General features: G+C 44.6%; 1 protein-coding gene across 1 annotated transcript in view; it reads left to right on the forward strand.

Moving 5' to 3' along the window:
• Nucleotides 1–3,717: 3,717 nt before the first annotated feature.
• The window catches only part of LOC143290725 (uncharacterized), a 19,396-nt gene continuing 8,113 nt past the window's right edge, over nt 3,718–15,000 (forward strand). The window contains exons 1-3 of the mRNA XM_076600240.1: nt 3,718–4,429; nt 9,384–9,616; nt 11,000–11,187. Coding sequence (XP_076456355.1) covers nt 3,718–4,429; nt 9,384–9,616; nt 11,000–11,187 — 1,133 coding nt within the window. The remainder of the gene's footprint in view (nt 4,430–9,383; nt 9,617–10,999; nt 11,188–15,000) is intronic.

Consider the following 15,000-nt stretch of genomic DNA (forward strand, 5'->3'; position numbering starts at 1 on the left):
TACACCACATCTGCCAAGCAGATGCCTGACCAGCAGCGTAACCCAACGCGCTTCGTCAGGCCTTGAGAAAAAAAAGTAAATAAATAATAGATAAATACATAAAAAAGAACTACTACTAATACTAATAATATGTGTAAGGCGCAAAACCTTGATGAAGTCAACTATAAGTGTACAAAAATAATAATAAAATTTATATTTAAAAAAATTAATTAAAATTAAATAAAATAAAATAAAAAAAGAAATAAAAATTGAAAAAAATTAAAATTAATTTTTTTAAATTTAAATAATAATAATAAATAAATAAATAAATAAATATTTTTTAAATAAATAAAAATAAATAAAAAAAATAAAATTAAAATTAAAAATTAAAAATATTAAAAAGCCTGCAGGAAACGGTCTCAACCTGAGGCCATTTTTTTCTATTTTTAGAATATCTCCACCATCAGATACGGACAATCACTGATGGCAATTTTGGCAATTAATCTGTTGTTTGTTTGTTTGTTTTTTAATAATTTAAACAAATGTTTCTGACTTATTTCAACATTTTTCTTTGCTGTCATCTGCCTTCACCCCACACATGTTACAGGATATTGATCGTTAATCCATTTCAGTAAATGAATGGTGGTTTCTTCTTCTTCTTCTTCTTCTTCTTCTTCTGCGTTCACTCGTATGCACACGAGTGGGCTTTTACGTGTATGACCGTTTTTACCCCGCCATGTAGGCAGCCATACTCCGTTTTGGGGGGTGTGCATGCTGGGTATGTTCTTGTTTTCATAACCCACCGAACGCTGACATGGATTACAGGATCTTTAATGTGCGTATTTGATCTTCTGCTTGCATATACACACAAAGGGGGTTATCGCACTAGCAGGTCTGCACACATGTTGACTTGGGAGATCGTAAAAATCTCCACCATTTACCCAGCAGGCGCCGTCATCGTGATTCGAACCCGGGACCCTCAGATTGACAGTCCAACGCTTTAACCACTCGGCTATTGTGCCCGTCGAATGGTGGTTTCAACTGTTGTGAGGACCAGGTGGAACACTACAGAAGGTGTAAACTATGAACAAGAGGCAAAGCCTTCAAGACTCACTTGTGCTTCACGCTTTATCCTGTAAAGGAATCATTAGGAGGGGAAAAAAAAGAGATTTTAAAAATGTTTGAAAAGTGCTCTGTATTAAATATGATGGATAAGCTTGGGAGAAGAAAAAAGAAAAGAAAAAAAAATGTAATGTTTAAGATGAGAAAGGTCAGTTTAAAGCAAATTAAGTCCCCTAGCATTAATTACAGAGTAATTTCCCTGTTTTACTATCTGCACCAAAACGTTTGCAAAATAAATAAAACTTCCATGCTTAGCAAAAGAAGTTCCTGTTTGAACAAAAAATGATAATAATGACTGCTGTTGTTGTTGTGTCGAATATCAGATCAAAGTGCCAAGTTTAGAGAATACAAAAAAATATAAATATAACAGTAAATGCAGTTTGCATATAATTTGGCTTCATTTTTTGTGTGTGCCCATCCCAGAGGTGCAATATTGTTTTAAAAAAGATGACTGGAAAGAACTGAATTTTTCCTATTTTTATGCTTGATTTGGTGTCACCTGACAAAGTATTTGCAGAGAAAATGTCAGTGTTAAAGTTTACCACACACACACACACACACACACACCCACACACACACACACAACCGAACACCGGGTTAAAACATACTCACTTTGTTTACACAAGTGAGTCAAAAATGGGTTTACAGTACTCACGCCAAAAGAATCGACTGAGGGTGTTTCTTGTGGGACAAACGCAGAAAGTGCATTTGTCTTAAAAGTAGCATTAAAGTACGACACATGCCATTGGCTGGCTTGCACAACAGGGTGCCTATATTTCCAGTATGCTCAAGTTATCTGCTACTTCCCCTGTATGTCTGGTATTGATGTGTCGCTGTTTGTATTAATTTATTGATGAGCCACAGTAAACGGAGAAATGTGTTTTATGTGTGCCTCCAGTTTGCAATTGAGAGAAAATATGATACCTCACGTGTGTGCGTGTGTGTGTGTGTGTGTGTGTGTGTGTGTGTCTGTGTCTGTGTATGTGTGTGATGGTTAGAGTGTATGTTAATGTCTCTGTGCTCGTGTCTGTGTGTTTGGGTCTGTGTGCGTGTGTTTCCGAGTGCGTTCATATACTCCCAGAATGATAATACAGATATCGGCGTGTGTGTGTGTGTGTGTGTGTGTGTGTGTGTGTGTGTGTGTGTGTGTGCATGTATGTGTGTATATGTGTGTGCGTGAGTGTGTGTGTGTTTGTGTTTGTGCGCATCGTTCGTTCTTTAGTTTAGCGTCTTTTCACTATCAGTGATATTAGACGTTAAAAAAATGGGGGGGGGGGGGGGGGGCGAGGGGGGCAGGGAAGAGGAAAACAGAAAAAAGGTAAACTAGAAAACTACCGTAAAATGTATGACTAACATGCAATTACATTTAACAGTAACAATTCAATAATAATAATGATAATAATCAGAAACCATTAACACAATTCTGAAGTGCATTAAAGGAATGTAGAAATAGGGCTATGAACTAATGCCTGTGAAAGTTCGACCATAAGAACCTCGTCAGAAATAACTTTACAAAAATCATCTGCAGAATTATTATTCTCTTTGAAATACTTGGGCAAGAAGGTACGTAACTGCTGGCAGTGAAACAAACAATGATGCAAGCTGAACTGCTTACCACAGATGCATGTAACATTTTTACTATACTTTATCTTTAGCGCATCAAGTTTTATACGGAAGAAAGTAGAGGTTATTAATCTTGTATAGCAAGCTGATGGATTCGGTATCTTTTCTTTAATAATATTCTCGGGGAATAATGTTCCTTTTTGGTTTAAAAACTTTGACTTCCATCGGTTATGAAATCGACCCCATGCTGATTTTTCTAACAAAGTGTATGCCTCTTTTACGGAAAGACGGACATGTATTTTTGTCGATTTTTCTGAATCTTGTGCTCCTCTTTTAGCTGCTTTATCAGCAGTTTCATTGCCATTAATGCCCACATGAGAAGGCACCCAACAAAAACTGACCTCAGTCCCTTTAATCCTTAAACAATGTACCAAATGATTTGCCTCAATAACTAAGTCAGGTCTTGTTTCAAGGCTGAATAATTCTAAAGCATAAAGTACTCATTTGGAATCAACAAAGAATGCTATTTTCAAAAAAAAACTATTTGATGGCTCACTAAGCAGTTCAGAGCTTGTATAATAGCAATTAGCTCAGCTGTGAATATGGAAAGATGTTTTCCAATAAAGTAAGATTTTTCAACTTTAAAGGCAGGAATATAGAAAGCCGCACCAGCATTTTTGTCATCAAGAACAGATCCATCTGTAAATATATGGAGATGATTCTGATATTTTTCTGTTATATGAATTCTGGCAGTACTTGTCGTGATATTGATGTTTTCTTCCTTTTTTTGTTTCAGAATAAGTGATATCAAAATCCGCTTTCGACATTTGTGCGCATGTGTATGTGTGTGTGTACGTGTGTATGTGTTTGTGTATGTGTGTGTGTTTGCGCGTGCGTTCATCTACTTCCAGACAACAACACAGGTGTTGGAGCAGCAAATCACCAGAGTCATGAACAGCTTCAGAGGATTGTAACTTCGGATGTGCATTTCAGTCAATTGTTAAGTTTCAGTTTCTCAAGAAAGCGTCAGTGCCTTGGAACTGGTAGTTGAAGATGCGCATTTCTTTCAAAATAGCCTTCGGTCTGATACTGGGACTGGCCATCTTTCAGGCGTACCACAACATCAACACTTTACTCGCCCACACCGGATTCAAAGCCAGCACACTCAGCTACGTACAGGAACGTGTTTTCTTTCCTCTGACAAAACGTCAACAAAAGTCCATCTACCGACAGCCAGAGAGAACCACACCTTACGTGCTGAAAGCAGAACACAACTCCGCCTCCTCCTCGCCGCCTGAAAACCCAAGGAAGTCGCCCGTGGTTCTGAAGCAGCACGTCCCTCAGTCTTCAGAGCGAGGACACGTTTCAGTACTTTCGCTTGCGAACAAAACGCGTTCTTCCTTGTTGCTTCAAAGTGAAGGCAACGCCCGTCCACAACCCCAGACTCGAACAGCTCACTGGACGTCAGAGAGGAACATCACTGTGGTACACACGGATGAAAGTAAGGCGTCGGTTGGTCAAGGATTCTCGTTGACAGGAGATCCGCGGTCTGATTTCAGTTCACTCAGTTTCTTCAGTCTTTTGACTGACTATTTGAAGCCTGTTGGTCATGGTAAGATACCGGAAGCGAGAGGCGTGATTGCCCGAGACGTCGGCAAGATACTTGTGTCCACTGTCTCAGGGGAAGTCAGACTGCCCCTTGTGATGTGGGCGTCAAGGGTGGGAGACAATCTTCCCGCCTGTCCTGAAAAACCACCCACATTGAGTGAGTGAACTGGTGAATTGTTATTGTTATTGTTGTTATTATTATCATTATCATCATCATCATCATTGTCGTGTTGTTTTGTTATTATCATTATTATCGTTTGGTTTTCTTTTGCTTTTTGTTTTCGTTCTTTCTGTTCTGTTCTGTTCTTTCTTTCATCCATTCATTATCTATCTGTATATGTCCTTCACGTTTCCTTCCTTTTTCGTTTAAATTAAGTAATTTATTCCTCCATTTTTTCCTTCTTCCTCACTTTTCTTCTGTATTTTTACGCACGTAACATGATTCTGTCATTATCATCATCATCATCATCATCATCATCATTAGCAATGAATGAATAAAGGCGCGACCCTCAAGAACTGCTGAATGTTATTGTATTGTATTGTATTGTATTGTATTGTATTGTTTTTCCTCATTTGTTACAGCAGATTTCTCTTTGGAAAATTCAGGTTCCTCTCTACAGGGAGAGCGCATCGCTACAGTGAAAGCGCCACCTATTTCTTTTGTATTCTGGTGTTCGTGTGTGTACATGCATACGAGTGTTGTGTGTTAACTTGAACAAATTCTAAGCATCTCTATATTTACAAATGAAGAAATAAATGGAACAGATATCAGGAGTGAAAATTTCCACAAGCCCGGGTGTGAAAAGCCACCCATCCAAACAACCACAGACAACGGGCAGTGATGACCCGTCTCCATGTTCTTCCCTCTTTCATTCATACATCATGCCCATCGCTCCTGGTGGAGCATAGGCCATCGACGACCCCTCGCCATCGCACTCTGTTCTGGGCTGTTCTGGCCATTCCAGTCCAGTTGGTCCTTGCTGCTTCAGCTCTGCCTCCAGCTGTTGCGAGGCCGGCCTCTCTTCCTCTGTCCCTGCAGGTTCCAGGTCAGGGCTTGGCGTGTGATGCTGGACACTGGCTTCCTGAGGGTGTGTCCGATCCAACCCCACTTCCTCTGCAATATCTGCTTGGCCACTGGTAACTGTCCCGCTCGCTCCCACAGATCTTCGTTTCGGATCTTCTCCTGCCATCGGATCATGTAGATGCGCCTCAGACAGGTGTTGAAGAATGTCTGAATCTTCTGCTGCATCGTCTGTGTTGTCCGCCATGTCTCGCATCCGTAGAGCAGAAATGACTTCACATTGGAGTTGAAGATGTGGAGTTTGGTTTTCATACTGATGCTCCAGATGCCCAGATGTTCTTGAGCATGATGAAAGCTGTTCTTGCCTTGCCGATTCTGGCTGTGACGTCTCGGTCTGTGCCTCCCTGTCGGTCAACCACGCTTCCCAAGTAGACAAAAGACTCCACCTCCCTGATGGGCTCTCCATGTAAAATGTCTACAGCAAACATGGCCGAAAACCCTGCTGGTGTTGGCACTCCGGAGACAATGCCGCCCAAAGTAAACATGGCTGCTCAGAAAGAGGACCATGCTTGGTCGCAACCGTGGCCCCGTCACTGGTGCCCAAGAGGCGGGTGGTCCTGTGTGCGCACGGTCAGAACCTGAGGCCGTATTCAAGAGACCATGTTACGGGTGCAACAGCCGAGTGGTTAAAGCGTTGGACTTTTAATCTGAGGGGTTCCGGGCTCGAATCTCGGTGACGGCGCCTGGTTGGTAAAGGGTGGAGATTCTTCCGATCTCCCAGGTCATCACATGTGCAGACCTGCTTGTGCCCTGAACCCCCTTCGTGTGTACACACAAGCAGAAGATCAAATATGCACGTTAAAGATCCTGTAATCCATGTCAGCGTTCGGTGGGTTATGGAAACAAGAACATACCAGCATGCACACCCCCGAAAACGGAGTATTGCTGCCTACATGGTAGGGGTAAAAACGGTCATACACGTAAAAGCCCACTCATGTACATACGAGTGAACGTGGGGGTTGCGGCCCACGAACGAAGAAGAAGAGACGATCGTACCTGCTGTAAATGTATACCTGCGGGTAATCTGTTGAGGCAAGGCATACTGCCCGAGGGTAAGCAATATCAGGTAGTCATGAACACAAGAGTCTACACACCCGAAGGCATTTTATCCTCACTATCTGCTAAGGGTGACTGCCCTCGAAGCAGAGGTTTGGTTTTGTTAAGGGAAAACAGGCGTTTTGCGGAGAGACCGTGTCTTGAATACGACCCCTGATAGTTAGATCTAATCCTTTGTTCGCTTGTCAGTCAAAAATGACGTATTAAAACTGGTAGACGTCATTATATTCCACATGAATTACGTATGTAGCTGTGAAGCGAGTGTACTTGGAGAAGAAAAATGGTGGAATGCCCGAAATTTGAAAATCGTCGAAATTAGTTCATTCCAGAGAAATATTTGAATCTGAACATCCGTTATTTTTTATTTTTTGAATTAGCAAACACCAGTCGAAATAAACAGTGCACCCCCACCCTCCCCGGTTTGCGCACAGGGTCTTCCTTGGGTTGACTGAGCAGTGTCTGACGAAAAAGAGTCGGAATTTATAAAAGTCGGCCCCAAAACTTGCAGCACTGAGTGGCCAATACACGTTCGTTAACAGAGGTTGTCGACGAAACATTAAAGAAAACCAAAACCCAGACATGTCAGTTTTCCAAACCCGTCCTTCTACAAGGACTGACTCCTCTTCAGTAAAAAGGAAAACCAAAATGGAGGATTCGAAACACCAGCACTATTTTTACCTGCTGGAGATAGCAATGAAAAGACAACAGATAACAATGACACAAAGCACGACAGCATTAATTTACCTGCTGGAGATAGCGATGAAAAGACGACAGATGACAACGACACAAGTCATGACAGCATTAATTTACCTGCTGGAGATAGCGATGAAAAGACGACAGGTGACAACGACACAAGTCATGACAGCATTAATTTACCTGCTGGAGATAGCGATGAAAAGTCGACAGATAACAACGACACAAGTAACAACAGCATTAATTTACCTGCTGGAGATAGCAATGAAAAGACGACAGATAACAATGACACAAGTCACAACAGCATTAATTTACCTCCTGGAGATAGCAATGAAAAGACGACAGGTGACAACAACACAAGTCATGACAGCATTAATTTACCTGCTGGAGATAGCAATGAAAAGACAACAGGTGACAAAGACACAAGTCATGACAGCATTAATTTACCTGCTGGAGATAGCAATGAAAAGACGACAGATGATAACGACACAAGTCACAACAGCATTAATTTACCTGCTGGAGATAGCGATGAAAAGACGACAGGTGACAACGACACAAGGCACAACAGCATTAATTTACCTGCTGGAGAAAAGACGACAGGTGACAACTACACAAGGTACAACAGCATTAATTTACCTGCTGGAGATAGCAATGAAAAAACGACAGGTGACAAAGACACAAGTCACAACAGCATTAATTTACCTGCTGGAGATAGCAATGAAATGACGACAGATAACAACGACAAGAGTCACAACAGCATTAATTTACCTGCTGGAAATAGCAATGAAAAGACGACAGATAACAACAACACAAGGAACGACAGCATTAATTTACCTGCTGGAGAAAAGACGACAGGTGACAATGACACAAGTCACAACAGCATTAATTTACCTGCTGGAGATAGCGATGAAAAGACGACAGATGACAACGACACAAGTCACAACAGCATTAATTTACCTTCTGGAGATAGCAATGAAAAGACAACAGATAACAATGACACAAGTCACAACAGCATTAATTTACCTGCTGGAGATAGCGATGAAAAGACCACAGGTGACAACGACACAAGGCACGACAGCATTAATTTACCTGCTGGAGATCGCGATGAAAAGACGACAGATGACAACGACACAAGGCACGACAGCATTAATTTACCTGCTGGAGATAGCAATGAAAAAAGACAGATAACAATGACATAAGTCACAACAGCATTAATTTACCTGCTGGAGATAGCGATGAAAAGACAACAGATAACAATGACACAAGTCATGACAGCATTAATTACCTGCTGGAGATAGCGATGAAAAGACGACAGATAACAACGACCCAAGTCATGACAGCAAGTTGACAGGACAGATATCTCTCCCCCCCTCCTCAGCACCCCACCATCACGAGGAGCAAATCATGATGCATGCAGCTCATGCACCAACAACTGGACTGCACGACTGCCTCTAAACAGTCAAACCCAGTGATCTTGCTGCCTTTGTATTTGTATTTCTTTTTATTACAACAGATTTCTCTGTGTCAAATTCAGGCTGCTCTCCCCACGGAGAGTGCGTCGCTACACTACAGCGCCACCCTTTTTTCTTTTTTTTTCCTGATTGCAGTTTTATTTGTTTCTTTCTTGTTGTTTTTTTTAATTCTTTCCTGCCTGCAATTTTATTTGTTTTCCTATCCAAGTGAATTGTTCTACAGAATTTTGCCGGGAACAACCCTTTTGTTGCCATGGGTTCTTTTACGTGCGCTAAGTGCATGCTGCACACGGGACCTCAGTTTATCGTCTCATCCGAATGAATAGCGTCCAGCCCACCACTCAAGGTCTAGTGGAGGGGGAGAAAATATCGGTTATAGCCTCAAATTTTCTGTAACTAAAAAAAAAAAAAAAAAAAAAAAAAAAAAAAAGATATAACTTAGCACGGATCTAACCCCAAACTTTCTGTAACAAAGAACAAGATCTAACGTTGCACTGTTGTAACCCCAAACTTTCTGTCAATCAGACAAAGACCTAATCTAGCACGTTGTAACCCCAAACTTTCTGTCAGTAAGAAAAAAAGAGATCAAACGCGGCACGGTTGCAACCCAAACTTCCAGTAACTAGAAAGAAAAAAAAAGATCAGATATAGCACGGTTGTAACCCCCGAAATTTTTGTATATATTTAGGTAACTTTAGGATCTTTTTTTTTTTTATCATGTTCATATAAAGACGTTCAAATTGTTTGTTTACACGATCAATGGACTAATGAATAGATCATCCGAATCCGTATTCGTATCCATATCACAGTCGGATTCCAGTCACCCGTTACCCCACCCCAGAAGGTGCGGGATCTGGAACAACGGTTCTCCTTCCTGTTCCCCGGGGGGGACTACAGCCCCCCGGACTGCCGACCCCAGCAGAGAGTGGCCGTCATCATCCCCTACCGGAACCGCTGGACTCACCTGCACGTGCTGCTCAACAACCTGGTTCCCTTCCTGGCGCGCCAACAGGCTTCCTTCACCATCTTCGTCATTGAGCAGGTGTGTTGAAGGTGGGGGAGAAGGGGGGGGGAATAGATGGGTGGGGTTAGGGGAGAGGGAAGGGAGTAAGGAGGGGAGGGAGTGGGGCAAAGGGGTTTTGGTGGGTGGGTGGGTGGAAGGGTTAGGGTGTGGCTATGATAAAGTGGGAGTGGGATGTGGCGGGGGGGTGAGGGAATAGGAGGGTGGGTTAGGGGGGGAGAGGGAATGTGGTAGGGAGGGGAGTGGGGTATGGGGTTGGTGGGTGGGTGGAAGGGAAAAGGTGAGGCTACAATAAGAATGGGGGGGTTGTGGGGGGGGGGGTGGACGAGGGTCAGGGGGTGGAGGTCTTGTAGAGGTCGTGGACGTTAGAAGATCCCCACACCTGTCGCTACTCCTCCCCCCCCCCCCCCCCCGCCCCCATCATCCCCCCACCCCCCCTATAACTCTCCAAACCTGTCCCTAACTCTCCCAACATGTCCCTAATTCCTCAAACCTGTCCCTAATTTTCTCAACATGTCCCTAACTCCCCCATCCTGTCCCTAACTCCCCAACCTGTCCCTAACTCCCCACATATGACCCTAACTCCCCCAACCTGTCCCTAACTCCCCACATATGTCCCTAACTCCCCCATCCTGTCCCTAACTCCCCAACATGTCCCTAATTTTCCTCACTTGTCGCTAACTGCTCTAATCTCTCCGTCCTCTTTAACTCACTCAGGACGGGCAGTCTTCTGCTTTCCCTATCTTTCATCGACATTGACCCCCATCTGGTGACCTGTGGGTGTCTGAAGGGCAACCTGTCCCTAACTCCCCACATATGTCCCTAACTCCCCCAACCTGTCCCTAACTCCCCCATCCTGTCCCTAACTCCCCAACCTGTCCCTAACTCCCCAACCTGTCCCTAACTCCCCCATCCTGTCCCTAACTCCCCACATATGTCCCTAACTCCCCCAACCTGTCCCTAACTCCCCAACCTGTCCCTAACTCCCCAACCTGTCCCTAACTCCCCACATATGTCCCTAACTCCCCCAACCTGTCTCTAACTCCCCCATCCTGTCCCTAACTCCCCCATCCTGTCTCTAACTCCCCCAACATGTCCCTAATTTTCCTCACTTGTCGCTAACTGCTCTAATCTCTCCGTCCTCTTTAACTCACTCAGGACGGTCAGTCTTCTGCTTTCCCTATCTTTCATCGACATTGACCCCCATCTGGTGACCTGTGGGTGTCTGAAGGGCCCAGCATATAGCTTCGGTCCTTAGAAATGCGTTATTGCTTTGTCTTCCTCCACCTCAAAGTTTGTGAGAACCTCCCGCTTGTAACGTGTTAACGATGTCAGCAGCTGTGAAGCACTGTCAGCGTCATCTCTTTTGTCATACGTACGTAGAGAGTTAATTCTGTCTTTCAGGAGCCGCCGTCTACATTCAACAGAGCCCTGCTGCTCAATGTGGGGGTGCTGGAGGCCTCACTGATAGACCTATACACCTGTTTCATCTTCCACGACGTCGACCTCATCCCCTTGAACGACTATAACCTGTATCGCTGTGGGGAGCTGCCCAAGCATTTCTCTGTGGCGATTAACAAGTTCAACTACAGGTGATGGTTGGTTCGTTTCGTATGTTTGGTGTCATGTTCCGTACCGTGTCAGACTGGTGCAAATTGTGTTTATCGGTATGCTCTGTCTGATATTTGATACTGTAAGTATATTGAACCAAACAGTTCGACATGGTAAGTATATTGAACCAAACAGTTCGACATGGTAAGTATATTGAACCAAACAGTTCGACATGGTAAGTATATTGGACCAAACAGTTTAACGTGGTCAGTATATTGGACCAAACAGTTTAACGTGGTCAGTATATTGGACCAAACAGTTTGACGTGGTCAGTATATTGGACCAAACAGTTTGACGTGGTCAGTATATTGGACCAAACAGTTTAACGTGGTCAGTATATTGACCCAAACAGGGGCTATAATACACACTCTCCTTTTTTCGGTGTCATACACTGTACCATGTCACCCTTTGTGGTGTCATACACTGTACCACGTCACCCTTTGTGGTGTCATACACTGTACCACGTCACCCTTTGTGGTGTCATACACTGTACCATGTCACCCTTTGTGGTGTCATACACTGTACCACGTCACCCTTTGTGGTGTCATACACTGTACCACGTCACCCTTTTTGGTGTCATACACTGTACCACGTCATCATTTTTGGTGTCATACACTGTACCATGTCATCCTTTGTGGTGTCATACACTGTACCACGTCACCCTTTGTGGTGTCATACACTGTACCATGTCACCCTTTGTGGTGTCATACACTGTACCACGTCACCCTTTTTGGTGTCATACACTATACCACGTCACCCTTTGTGGTGTCATACACTGTACCACGTCACCCTTTGTGGTGTCATACACTGTACCACGTCACTTTTTGTGGTGTCATACACTGTACCATGTCACCCTTTGTGGTGTCATACACTGTACCACGTCACCCTTTGTGGTGTCATACACTGTACCACGTCACCCTTTTTGGTGTCATACACTGTACCACGTCACCCTTTGTGGTGTCATACACTGCACCACGTCACCCATTGTGGTGTCATACACTGTACCACGTCACCCTTTGTGGTGTCATACACTGTACCACGTCACCCTTTGTGGTGTCATACACTGTACCATGTCACCCATTGTGGTGTCATACAGTGTACCACGTCAACCTTTGTGGTGTCATACACTGTACCACGTCAACCTTTGTGGTGTCATACACTGTACCACGTCAACCTTTGTGGTGTCATATACTGTACCACGTCACCCATTGTGGTGTCATACACTGTACCACGTCATCCTTTGTGGTGTCATACACTGTACCACGTCACCCTTTGTGGTGTCACACACTGTACCACGTCACCCTTTGTGGTGTCATACACTGTACCACGTCACCCTTTTTGGTGTCATACACTGTACCATGTCACCTTTTGTGGTGTCATACACTGTACCACGTCAACCTTTGTGATGTCATACACTGTACCATGTCACCCTTTGTGATGTCATACACTGTACCACGTCAACCTTTGTGATGTCATACACTGTACCATGTCACCCTTTGTGGTGTCATACACTGTACCACGTCACCCTTTGTGGTGTCATACACTGTACCACGTCAACCTTTGTGATGTCATACACTGTACCATGTCACCTTTTGTGGTGTCATACACTGTACCACGTCAACTTTGTGATGTCATGCACTGTACCATGTCACCCTTTGTGGTGTCATACAGTGTACCACGTCAACCTTTGTGGTGTCATACACTGTACCATGTCACCCTTTGTGGTGTCATAAACGGTACCACGTCATCCTTTGTGGTGTCATACACTGTACCACGTCACCCTTTGTGGTGTCATACACTGTACCACGTCAACCTTTGTGGTGTCATACACTGTACCACGTCACCCTTTGTGGTGTCATACACTGTGGTGTCATACACTGTACCACGTCACCCTTTGTGGTGTCATACACTGTACCACGTCATCCTTTGTGGTGTCATATACTGTACCACGTCACCCTTTGTGGTGTCATACACTGTACCACGTCACCCTTTATAGTGTCATACACTGTACCACGTCAACCTTTGTGGTGTCATACACTGTACCACGTCACCCTTTGTGGTGTCATACACTGTACCACGTCACCCTTTGTGGTGTCATACACTGTACCACGTCACCCTTTGTGGTGTCATACACTGTACCACGTCACCCTTTGTGGTGTCATACACTGTACCACGTCACCCTTTGTGGTGTCATACACTGTACCACGTCAAACTGATGACAACCGGGCCTACCTGTGTGGTCTGTGTGGTGGTCATAAATTTGACTTCTTTTTTTTATGATCAACAGGGAGAAGAATACAAACTCCTTTTTTTAATTAGGTTGGTTGAATAGTTGACTGGCTGGTTGGTTGTTGGGCTGGTTGGTTGTTGGCTGGTTCAGTGGTTGGTTAGTTGGCTTGCTAGTTGAGTTGGTTGTTAGTTGGTTGACTAGCTGGTTGGTTGATCGGTTGATTAGTTGGATGGCTGGTTGGTTGGTTGTCGGTTGATTAGCCAGTTGGTTGGCTGGCTGGTTTTTGCAGTAGAGTGGGTAATAAGTTGGATGGGTGGGTAGAGATGTGGATGGGTGGATGTAAAGGTGGCTGGGTGAGGGGGGTGGATTGCTTGGTCTCGTGGGGCAGAGGAAGTAGTGGTGGAGTTCACGATTGTTGGCAAGAGGGTTGTGTTGATGCTGCTGCTGCTGCTGCTGCTCCTCCATTATTTGTTGTTGTTTGTTGTGGTGGTTGTGTGTTTCGTCGTTTTGTTTGGTTGATCCACAAGCTGATTCACGTTCTGACGGTAAATGTAAAGTCATCATTGTTTTGTTGTTGTTGTTGTTGTTTGGTTTTGCCGTCCCATCATTTGCACCGTTTCAGTGGCATTACTCCCACGCCGCTCATTCCGAGTCCCCCATACACAGCCACACCCGGATTCGTCTGTCGCAGTCCCAGCGTCGGCAGTCTGTGGGGAACCATCGCTGGTAGGTCGCCAGGATGCCACACACCAGAGGAAACCCTGCACTGCTGCTGAGTCACTTTGGTAGTGTTCAGTAGTGCCTGTTCTGATTTAACGTTCCTAGGACACCACCTACTAAGCCTCCTACTGACGGCAGAAATGGCTTAGTCGCGGAACCAAACTGAATGAGCGTCTCCTCCGGTGTGGAGACCACAACCACGTCCCTCCAACGACAGTCCTCCATGAATCCGCCAACACTGAAGACCTTGACAAGACCCACCCCAAGCGTGGAAGTGGCGGTGGGGGGATATCGAAAATGGGGTCAACACAAGAGCAGGGCATGAAAGTCCTCGTGATTTGGGACCTTTTTTTATTATTATTTATTGATGATGAAGAAGGGAGAGGACGATGATGATGACAATGACGATGCTGCTATGGAGTTACATTTAGGTTTGGGACTACGTGACAAGGGTGTCTACGCTTCCTGTCATAATGATATCCCGGCGTTAACCAGGCCCGAGAGATACACTTGCGGGGCTGGTCAGGAAATTAGAGCAACACACCCAAAGACGCATCCGTGAAGTGGATGATACTCGACTGTGTGGTTCCAGCCTTCCCATTTCAGCCCACAGCACACTCAACTCTGGGTAGGAACCGGCCGCGTGCCCGAAAAACCCACCTCCGCTGGGATTCGAACCCGCGCCATCCCAGCCGTTAATCCTCGACGCTAACCACTTCGCCTCGGCGGCTGGTTGGGAAGAGGATTGTGTTGATGCTGCTGCTACTGCTCCTACATCAATTGTTGTTGTTTGTTGTGGTGGTTGTGTGTTTTGTCGTTTTGTTTAGTTTATCCATGAGTGGAT

The sequence above is a fragment of the Babylonia areolata genome, chromosome 16, assembly GCF_041734735.1.
Source record: "Babylonia areolata isolate BAREFJ2019XMU chromosome 16, ASM4173473v1, whole genome shotgun sequence".
In the NCBI taxonomy this organism is placed as follows: domain Eukaryota; kingdom Metazoa; phylum Mollusca; class Gastropoda; order Neogastropoda; family Buccinidae; genus Babylonia; species Babylonia areolata.